Genomic DNA, 11852 nt, shown 5'->3' on the forward strand with positions numbered 1-11852 from the left:
TCCAGACCTGCCCCAATTTGCTCCTTTCAATCAATTCGCTCTTATTTGTTTACTCGGCGGTCTGCGTGTTGCCTGGCAGCAGCGAGTGTGTTTGAGCGGAGTCACAGGAAGCAGAGAGATGCCATCAGATTGACCGCTGACTCTGATGACTCCCAGGTTCACACGGACTATTGCCAAATGGTCTCTTCCCAGGTTCACACGGACTATTGCCAAATGGTCTCTTCCCAGGTTCACACGGACTATTCCCAAATTTCACTACAGCGTGTCTTTCTATGCAGCACCACGGACCACAAACATCAGGGAGCCCACACACACACACACACACACACACACACACACACACACACACACACACACACACACACACACACACACACACACACACACACACACACACACACACACACACACACACACACACCTGAAGCTACAGTATGTTTGGTGTAGACCAGGCTGGCCAAAGAGTGGGGAGAGCGTAATCCCTGCTCAAAGATCATATGTAGAGTAACTGATTGTCCTTGCTGGATGATCCAGCCATGCCTGAGAGGATGAGGCTGAGGGGGCATGCCTGGTAGCCTGCACCCAACCCCTCCTTTGCCTGGTACTGTAGCCTGCACCCAACCCCTCCTTTGCCTGGTAGCCTGCAACAAAACTGCTTTGCCTGATAGCCTGCACCCAACCCCTACTTTACCTGGTAGCCTGCACCAAAACTCTGCTTTGCCTGGTAGTCTGCACCAAAACTCTGCTTTGCCTGGTAGCACCAAAACTCTGATTTGCCTGGTAGCCTGCAAAAAACTCTGCTTTGCCTGGTAGTCTGCACCAAAACTCTGCTTTGCCTGGTAGCACCAAAACTCTGATTTGCCTGGTAGCCTGCAAAAAACTCTGCTTTGCCTGGTAGCACCAAAACTGCTTTGTTGTGCCATAACAGTTAATGTAGAACAATCTGTGCTGAGGGTGAAGAGAGAGCAATCTAAGACAGTAGACTCAGCTGTAAGACAAGTCTTGCCACTAAGTGGCCATTTTGGGAAGTCGTCCGGCCAGTCCTTTCTGACTGACAAGATCAGGCTCCTGTTGAAATGAATGGGGAGGCAGTCCAACTCCATATGGAGAACATAAAGGTGACTAAAGGCCAATCTTTGTGAAATCTGAATTTAACTGCATTCTGAATTTAACAGTATCTCTCCCCAAATGGCTAAAAGTAGGCTAAAAATGTAAATAATGTAAATTCTTTATGTTAACTTGTTCACTGCATGCATCAACATATGCGGCATGGCTGTTACCATAGTGATGAGGAAGTAAACAGGCAATCAGACTGTTTCCAAAAATAATTACTGGCATTACCGGACAGGATTTCCTGTTCGCCTGAGAATTGTCTTTTGCCGGGGGAAGAGGAATATGTGTAGACAACTGCCATCTTGGCGCTACAAACTGTCCCCATACATTTCTTTTGACAGATTCTCTGCCATGTCTCCTCCTCGTTAATAAAGTCTCGCCTTTAGATCCTACAAAGGGGTGCTTGCTTTACCTTGGTAAGCATGTCAGCTGTGCTCAGAAGATGCCTGCAGCACACTCCCAAAACATTATTTGATGCATAACAATGAGATCAGAGAGTGAACACACACACACACACACACACACACACACACACACACACACACACACACACACACACACACACACACACACACACACACACACACACACACACACAAACACACGTCAGGTGTGCTTGCTTCACTCTGGTAGATTGGCAAGTCTCTCCTCTGGGGAGGTGCGGTTTGGACACAAATTGAGGGCGCGCTGGGCTGGCAATCCGGGGTAATGTGTGTAATGTGTGGCTGTACCTTCCGCTCGGAGGGTGAAGGGAGAGTCCCCCAGACGCTTGGCCGAGAACTGCCCCCCCAGAGACGTCATTAGGAAACACAGGCTGAAAAAGCCGATGCCTGCTACGAAGATCCTAGGAGACAGAGGGATAGAGAGAAAGAGACAGAGAGAGAAAGAGAGAAAGAAAGAAAGAAAGAGTGAGAACGTTTATTTATGGGAGGTCAATTCCACAGACACTCAAATCTGCAGAGAATAAACAGCAGTGCTCCACAGACATGAATATACGGAGAGGAATCGATGTGAACTATTGACAGAAACATTCAGCCTTTTGGTTGCTGCTCTCTTGATCTGCTGAATATTTTGAGATGTTTATCTTGAACTCAAGGTTTCAGTGGGGGAAAAAAACGGAATATTTGAGGCAGCAAACAAGGACACATCACATCGCATCACTCAGATGGCGAACCTTCCAAGTTTATTAGAAAATCTGTCCTTCAGCATACTTTCATAATCAGAGAAGGAGTGCATAATTTCTCACTCAGGTAGACTATTAACGGAGCACATTTACCAAGTATTAGGTGAAGTGGTTCACTGGAGGAGAATCATCAAGCGCTGTTCTTAGTCAGGTACCTGGAATACTCAGCTAGGAGTGACACAGTGGAAATATCTTTTGTTACAGTTGGGGCATATTGATTGTGGCACTTTCTGCTTTGTGTGCGGGTAAATTTCAGCAAAAAAAAAAAGTAAGTCCGGCCCTTTGCAGTCCCACACTTAGCCGTAAAAGCAGCATCATCTCTCGGTGGCAAACAATGTACCGGTATTTTCTTTCTAGCTCTGTCCAGAAATGGACGTATTCTCTAACGGTAATGGATGTTCTGATGGACACGGTGCAATGCTAATGCTGTCATTTGTGAAACGCTCCCATCTACGTCAGTAACAGAGACGGCAGGCATACTTCCGTACGGAGCGACGGCACCTCTCATCCAGCTCCTCTCTCTGCCTCCAATGGCTCTCAGTGAGATTCGCTAGCCTCATGATCCACATTACTTTTGCTGTGTTAAAAGCTCCCTGTGTCTTTCAGTGTGGGGGTGAGGATGGGGGGGGGGGGGGGGGGGGGGTCGCTTGTTTGGATCAACAAACCCAGGAGGATCCCTGGTACCATTTTAGTCCCACACCATCTGTCCAGATAAGAATGTATAGCCTAACTGCGTAAAAGGGAATCACTGTCACAACATTTTAGTGTTAAGCACTTTACAGAACAGCAACGCAGATTGATTTCATTAAGCCTGTGGAAATATGAAGGGGATGTAAATAGGGCAGGAAGCTGCAAAATGCCAAATGATATTGCCATGGGGACACCCCTGCCCCTGACTGATTTCCCTCTGCCTTATAAGCAGGAACAGTAATTCCATCTACACCAAAATTGAAAATAATGCAACTGACTCAGCTGCAATCAAATGGGAATATCTTTAAACATGACACCGGGAACAGTTTGCTTGAGTTGTGGGCAAACTCTGTTCACCGAGATTGAAAACAACCTACTAGCTATGAATTCAAAGACAAAGGAAAACGGTTGGAATATAATGCAGTAATGAGTTCTCAGAGTAGTAACAGCATTTACTAAATACTTCTCTTTAGGTATGAAGAGAGAAAAAAAACATTATATCTAATTTAATAATAATAAAAGTGTTCATAGATACTATGCATCCAGCATAAACAAGTGGTAGGCATATACCACAGACTTCACACAAACTGAACGCAGACAGTAAAATAGCAAGTGTATGTTTTGGTGGTAAATTAAATTTAATTAAATTAAATACAACTATTTTAAGTTAATTTAGCCTACTAGTATTAATAGTGCTGAATTGCTTGAAGAGAATTGAAGAATAGTAAGTTATAGGCGACATAGGCTTCTGTCAGAGTATATTTAATACTTAATCAAATGGGACCATATCAACTCTGTCAAAATAAACTCTAACTGAACACTGTTGAACACTGCACATTTTATTGTAGCATATACAGTACATAGAAAGGGAATACCCTGCCTCCTGTCTACTGATTTCTTGTAATGTCAGTATTTGCAACATTGTATAAAGCAAACATGGTGTAGGCTACATTACAGCATGCCTTAAATACCCATGACTCACAACGATAACAGACTTTGACTCGTGTAGGTTTGGGTTCACAACCCTCCTCCTCTAATAAACCTGATAGAATCGTGGAATTAATTCCATCAAGTGAAATCACTTGAAGTCAGAGCTTTCCATTAAGAATCGACCCGTCTTCAGTCTCCATGCCTACAAGGTTAACTTACATTTGCACGATAGCCTACTGGCAGACTGTTTTGAAATAAATAAATGTTCTGTTATAATTGCTGTTTGCTTCTGTAATACATCCTGCGTCCAACAACCAACTGTAGGATAACTGTAAATACTCATCTTAGGTCACCACATCTAGTAGCCTAACCTATAATGAGCCTGTACAATTACCCCATAGCCTTTATCAGTAACCTGTCACATCCCCCTTGGCTAAGTTAACACCTGAAAATGGCCCTAACAAGTGAATCTAAACAGAGTTGAAATAATCATTAAATAACAGGTGCTTGACTGAAGTTTGACTAGCGATATGCACATTGAGCCCATGTTCAGTGGTTTAAATAACCTGCAAACAAATATGCTTATCGCGAGTATGATCTTACCTGAACGGTTTGAATGTCAGCAGGCATCTTCTTGACATAAGTGTACAGTCAGAACCTGAGGATATCATCTTCCCAAAGTATCACACCACAAAGTGAAAACACGCCATGACGAATGAAACATATTCTTCAAAAGACGGACACGTGCATATAGGCTATCGCATGTATCTTGATGTACTGGAAATTCCACTGAACAGCCCACAATGTAGGCTTGATAGTAGGCTACGCAGGGAATAGCCTTGATCCGTTGTCCAAGTTCGAGGGCTGAACAAAACGCCCTCCGGGAGTTTCAAACAGAATCCACTGAGCGCCACTCGCTTAGTCACTGGGAAAATAGAACACGGAAAATAACAAACTTCTATCCTTGGTAACTCAAAAAAGAAATAGCCTACTGTGCGAGTTTTAGCACTGTGTTGCGAAGGCAGTCATCTCAGGTTTTCAGTAGCCTAACCATACAGTGGACTACTGGTCACCGCACTTCGTAGAATGCTGCTGCTGCTTCGTCGAGAGCGCCGCATTAATGAATGGTGGACGGCGATGCCTGCACTTCTCACAGTGACTATAGTTCGCTGACGGCATTACGTATTTACTGCTACTACCACTGTTGTCTTCTGGCTGAGGGGAATATTTTCTAATATAAAGACGCCGCTGACTAAACCAACTTCATTCAAACTTACCGTAGGTCGACCTTTAATTGTTGGGGAACATTTACTAGACCTATGCCTAGTGGATCGATTTACCCTAGGCTACAGGATATCCCATTCAGTAGCCTACGTTACAATTATAGAGCATATGAATGTTTTATTCATTTTTAGATGTTATATAAAACGATTATGAAGTTAAATTTAATTATATTTCCTTTGACGTAGACTAGACATTATTGGAACAAATAGCGCACAATCCAGGACCTTGGAGAGAGAAAACTCATTGGAAGGGGTTCAATAGCGCCATCCTTTGAATGATCTCTGCTATTTATTTTTGTGAGTGGCAAACGCCTCATGTTTCTGTCTGAAAGAATTGCTGTCACACAGACGATATTTGCCAGGTATCGACCCGAGCTGTCAACAAATACATTCTTCCATGTTTGGGAGACTGCTAGCAAAAATGAAATCATTACACAATGTATCACAATTTATCAGGGCGGGAGATGGAGAGGAGAATGGTGAGAGAGGGAATGAAAACACACAAACTAGAAGAAAATATACAGAATAGGCCTGGTGGTGCTTATTTCATTTTGGTCAAGACAGCTATTCAATAGCTTGATGGTGTTTTGGGCCCCCATCGTCATTTTCAAGGCAGCGCTGTCATCACCAGCGACTTCAAGGCAATGCTGCCTTGCCTAATCCTGACCCTAACACTAACCCTAGCGCTTTCCAGCCAGCGCTACCTTGAAGTCGACGGTGGGGGCCCAAACACACACACACACACACACACACACACACACACACACACACACACACACACACACACTCATTATATGAGTGTATATCATTATATCATATATATATTATATAATATACTGTATGTATAATTATGTACTGTATGTTGCCCCCTAAGGTTCATGGTGATAATTTGGTTATGAGCATATACAGTATCGCTACCTCTCAAAATGTTGCCTTATCTTGCAATATACCTCTCTGTTCTGAAAGGATCCAGGGACTAGAAAAGTACAGTGGGATACAACACAAAAACGTATTGCTATTGACAGCATGATGAGGCAGACAATTCCCTGATTGTGGTGGTAGATTTAGACGTTCACACATGGCAAAACTTTTGGCACAGATCAAATTACTGCAGCTCTTTGGTTAGTAATCCAGTAAGATGAATATTGCATAAATATCTGGCCGTCATCTCCCACTTCTCTGCGGAGCCTCCCTTTCCTCTGTGGTGCACTTTGCATTGCTATTCTGCTGTTAGCAGACCAATGGGTTGGGGGCTTGTCTCATCTTCATCTAATGAGGCCAGTCTTTTGCTAGTGTTCACCCCCCAGCTATCCCCTTCATCTCTGTATCTCCTGCTTTCTCAGTGCTTAGTGCTGGCTCTTTATCTCTCTCATAGACTCTCTCCCTGTCAGCTTTTCACAAAGGAACTTCACACACACACTCGTATCGCCTCGCACCCGTCTTTCTCTGGCTGTTTTTGTTTTCTCTCGACTTGCTTTGCTGTGAGCCCACTTGTGATTTACCCACAGGGGAACCACATCAACCACATTCCCCCATCCACTCTCTCTCTCTCTTTCTCTCTCTCTCTCTCACACACACACACACACACACACACATACTCTTTATCTCTTTCTCTCTCTCTCTCTCTCTCTCTCTATCTCACACACACACACACACACACACACTCTCACACATACACACATACACACATGAACGCACACTCCATCTTCTTTGGTCCACACACAAAACCTTTTGAGCTGGACGGAAGCAGAGCATCTTTCTCCGGCGGGCACGATGATGAAACTCCTCCATATCTGCAGGCGGGGGTCTCATTATGGAACGGACCAAAAATCAATAGCGTTCTCCTGTTCTCCAGCGCTGGGTCCGACTCGGCGTGCACGCACGCCTGATCAGAGACCAGGGAAAGCGTTGAGGGGGAGGCGGCGGTCTGCGCCCCTCACAGATCTAACCCATCGACTCCAGAATGCGTTGTTGAGCCAGGCGAGGGGGGAGAAAGCAGAAGTCAGAAGGCCCGGATATCAATTTTTAAAATATGGACATTAACAAAGAAATATTCCAATATTACTGCCAACATGAATGGTTTCTCTGGTATGCACCATGCATGAGATGAAGTATGTTTTATACACATTCTGACCTATAGATTCCCACACTGACTGACTGTATATGAGGGCATCTGGAAATAGAGAAAGCATTGAGTTACAAGCTACATGACTCACACACAATGTACCTAAGATGCACGGCACAATACAATCTGTGGGAGTATGTGTGAGATACACAGTATGCTGTATGTATGATACAGTATTTAAAGGTATTCATCACTGGTAAATCATTTCTTTGGCATTTGTAGGCAGTACTCAGATGTAATTACCGGAAAATGTCTCTCCGTTTGTACCTCTGTGTGTGTGTGTGTGTGTGTGTGTGTGTGTGTGTGTCTGGATGCCTTGGTGTCCACCTCTGTACATGGTGAAGTAGAAATGAAACGTTAAGGGACCCAGAGGGAACATACTGATGGGTTAGACAATCAGGCAGATCAGTTTTACACTACTAATGACTTGCTGTTGCAGTTGTAGTCATGCTCAGTACAAGAGAAATCCCTCCTTTAATCTCCCCTTCAAAGGCTAAATAAAGGTATCTCTCTCTCTCTCTTTCTCTCTCTCTCTTTCTCTCTCCCTCTCTCATCACTGCTAACTACAATATTTTATGGAGGGTTAAAAGGTCAAGACACTGCAGGACAAGGTCAAAGGTGAATGAGAGGTCACCCTAGGATTGCAATGGAATGCAGTACATCATGGTAATAAGCCAAGTGCACGAAGCAACAGTCTTGTATTGATGTTTAGACAGTGAGAGGAAACATGGAAATGTAACACATACAAGTGACACTGCTGGAGTGGAACCAAAATATATTCAACGGAAGCTAATCAGCTAAGTGCAACAAGGTAATGCATTTCTCTTGTAGGGCACGGAGATATCAGAGACCCATTTAGTCAGGCAGTTGAAGGCCAGAATCTTGGTGAACCTGGTTTTGTCATTTAAAGCTTTTCCCTGTGCTGTTTCTCGTTGCCTAGGGGTTGCTCAATAGGAAAGGGGGGGTGGTGCCTGGTGATAACCCTTGGGCAATTCCCTATATTCAGCTCTAAAATTGACCTAAATAAAGATTTGTCCATAAAAAAAATGCCAATTTTATTAGCCTTTTGGAAGGACAGCATAAACCATTTTCTTTCTTGCATTAGTATGCAAACTTGGATAATGAATAATAAATTATGAATTTTAGAGCAACACAATGTAATTGTTTTAGGCCTACTTGAAAATAAGTTTCAAATTCATTCTGGGCATTCTGAGTTACAGGGAGGAGAATAGCATCTTGGACATTTCTGTGCCCAGAATGTCTGGTATACTGCACTGTCTCGTGGCTGGGAGCATGACCCTTTTTGTTGGTTTTAGACAAATTGGGTACGCCCAAGATAACTGTTACCCCGAATGCTGAAAATTGATTTCCTATTTCTCCTACATTCTGTTACTTTAAGGAATATGCTGGACTGAGAATGACCATCAGCTATACAGTAGACCTCTGAAGTTACACCTACAAAAAACCTACCATCTTTGCCCATATAAGGAGATCCGGTATCTGGCATTTTTTTTCCTATGGGAAATTAACATGGGGATTTGAACTCATCACACCTGTTAAACTCTCGTGGGATGACAAAATCTATTAGGTACTGAAGGTCGTGGGGTCAAAGGTCAAGGTCACCGACTGATCATGACCTTTGACCCCATGAGTCACCCATGGCTCTCCCTTGATACATTGAACATTTCAGATACATTTTCAGTCCTGTAGCACTTGACCATTGTTTCTGCATTAGTTACTTTTTTTCAGCTTTCGGACACGTCCCGAGGAAAAGGAGAGAGATTGGATCTGACACTTATAAGTTAACTGCCTACAATGTAGCATACTATTGCAACAATGAATGAAAAATGTTTTATATTTTATGCTGTCCTTCCAAGACAGCCATATCTCTATTCAGGTCAACTTTAAGAGTTTATAACTTTTGAACAAGACATCTCAAAACGTGTTCAGTTTATACCTTATCTCATGGACTACTTCTGCAAAGTTTTGAGCGTTCCACATTGAGAGAAAACATATGCATTTTCCACTTGCTGTAAAAAATATATCTGGGTTTGTTTCAATCCGTTTGACATCACCTGATGGGAAGTCCAGCGTGTATTTGGCAAAAAAACTGTGCTGTGTTTTTACTGCACAGCAGGCATGATCAATGGGCATAGTTCAAATGACTCTGTACGCTTGGATAGTCTTTCAACCAATCAGACCAACGATCCGGCTGCGCCTGGTGGATAAGCCAGTCTGTGATTGGTTCCAGCAAAAGTGGAAAGGAAGCAGGAGAGATAAACATGCAGGTTTCCAGCCTGAGCTCTAGGATGAAATCCAATCACTGGCAGACCGGGCTGGGTTTATCCAGTCTACTGGAACATCCCTACAGGACCCAGTTTAACATGTAGGCTAATGTTAACACTGTTCCCACAACGTTACAGCCTATTGGTTTAGAACAGTGGTTCTCAAGCTTTCTCTGTCATAACCCAGTTTGGAGGGGGCGGAATTTTCAACCTGACCCCACTACCCTGGCAAAATGTCAACGTTAAAATAATGTTTTTGCATTTTGGTTTTGGTATATTTCCCATCTCAATCAGCTGAATCTAATTCGCTGTTCAAATTTCATACTGTACAGTACATCAGCCTGTATATTCCTGCAGTCTCCAGCCCTGAGTGCCACACACCGCTTTAGAGGTTCGGTGATCAGCCAATCCTGTGAGAGCGTCAGAGCTTTCGATGCGTTTGACTTGTTATCTCCTCACCTCTGGCCCTCGGCTCCCCGTGATCTCCTCTGGGAATGGGGCCGCAGTGACGTCGCCAAGGCCCTCAGCTGAGACCGGCACGCCAGCCCGCCTTTCATCACCTCTGATTGACTGCCACCAATCCATTTGATGCCTATATTGATCCCTAGCCATCGACCTGGAACCCAAGTGTGGCTTTTGAAGAAGTGTTGGTTTTTTCTTTCTTTCTTTCTTTTTTGGGTCGATTCCCCTCGATTCCCCAATTTCCTCTTTCTCCAGTTCAGCGGCTGGGGTGTCTGTGTGTGACTTGTCTCAGCATTAATGTGGTATATCATCCAGGAGCCTCTCTCTTTCTCACACACACACACGCACGCACGCACGCACGCACGCACACACACACACACACACACACACACACACACACACACACACACACACACAGTTATCTGGTTATGTGGTTACAAGAGAGCTCTACCAAAAGAATTCTTCTGTACGTACAGTATATGTGGTGCATGCATGACAGCGCACCCAGCACTGAGGCTTGAGCTGGCGGAGTAAGTGGAGGAAGAGGTTGTTCATTGAATGACAACTTCTCCATGCATTCCTCCTCCTCCTCCTCCTCTTCCTCCCTCCGTCCCCTGAGGCCTTGCGCCGACGTCTCCGAAGGGGAGGCCCGTGAGGCATCCTGGGAGATTCTCTTGGATGAATGCAGATAAGAGTGAGCCGTATCCAGGCGCCAACTGAGCGAGCGGGCCTGGAAGGGAGGGAGTCCTTCCTCCCCCACTCCTTAGAGACTGTCAGTCAAGACGTCCTGACACCAGCGGGCGTGTAGTGTGAGGAGGGAGCTGCGCAGTGTGTGGCGCTAGAGAGGGGAGAGGAGCACACAGGGTCGCTGAGCTCTGGCCTCTGCTCTGCGGCACGGTGCTGAAGCATGCCATCAATTAATCTATAGGCTGAGCCGTGCTATATGAACTATGAGCTATGAGCTGTGCAGAACTGTTTGAGACCCCACTGAACTGCATCTGTTTTCTTCATTATGCTGTTTTTTCTGTGCTCAGGGATTTCTCTTCTGCTTCTTCATTTATACCTCTTTTGAGAGGGCTTCACAAGTGCTATATATGAAACAATAATTCTGACATTGACATTATCTTGAATGAAAATATTATATCATATAATTTATAAGAACAGTCTCAAGTGTTCAATATAAAATACCTACTTAAAATTACCAGCTTAGAACCTATTGCAATCAATTATCAAATGTGCAAATGTTAATTTGTACAAGTACATTTGCGAAACAAGTTCGCATTGGTTGGAGATGATTGCTTTGAGAAATACCACTACTCTCAACACAAGAGATACTGCAAGTCTCCTTTTCAGGGAAATAACTGTGTGCAGCTTTTCTCCTTCTTTCTGATTCTTTTGTTTTGCACTTCAGTTGTACTTGTAGGCCTACTTCAGTTTCTGTTTTGTGCATCAGTATCCGAAAACTACCCTCACACACACACACACACTCTCTCTCACACACACACTCTCTCTCTCTCTCCCCCCCCCCCACACACACACACACACACTCACACACTGATACATTCTTTCACTCATATCTGTGGCTACACTCCACAAACCATAAAGCAGCCTTTGCTGTTGAATCGACCCCCCCCCCCCCCCCCCCCCAAAAAAAAAAAAACACAATATCCTCCACAAAAGGGGGGACAAAACACACTTACATTTATCTCTCAGGATGCTTTTGTTTATACAGTGGAGGGGTGAGTCAGGAGACCTGGGACCCAGGACATCTTCCAGGAGAC

At 44.2% G+C, this 11852-nt stretch overlaps 1 protein-coding gene across 1 annotated transcript in view; it reads right to left on the reverse strand.

The window, feature by feature from the left end:
- Window positions 1–4698, reverse strand: part of LOC134077528 (alpha-1,6-mannosylglycoprotein 6-beta-N-acetylglucosaminyltransferase B-like) — a 92073-nt gene extending 87375 nt beyond the window's left edge. Inside the window, exons 1-2 of the mRNA XM_062533192.1 lie at window positions 4520–4698; window positions 1845–1957 (exon numbers count right to left, since the gene is read on the reverse strand). Of these exons, the coding sequence (XP_062389176.1) occupies window positions 1845–1957; window positions 4520–4587 (181 nt within the window). The 5' untranslated portion in view covers window positions 4588–4698. The remainder of the gene's footprint in view (window positions 1–1844; window positions 1958–4519) is intronic.
- Window positions 4699–11852: the final 7154 nt, after the last annotated feature.

This window comes from Sardina pilchardus, chromosome 3, assembly GCF_963854185.1.
Source record: "Sardina pilchardus chromosome 3, fSarPil1.1, whole genome shotgun sequence".
NCBI lineage: Eukaryota > Metazoa > Chordata > Actinopteri > Clupeiformes > Clupeidae > Sardina > Sardina pilchardus.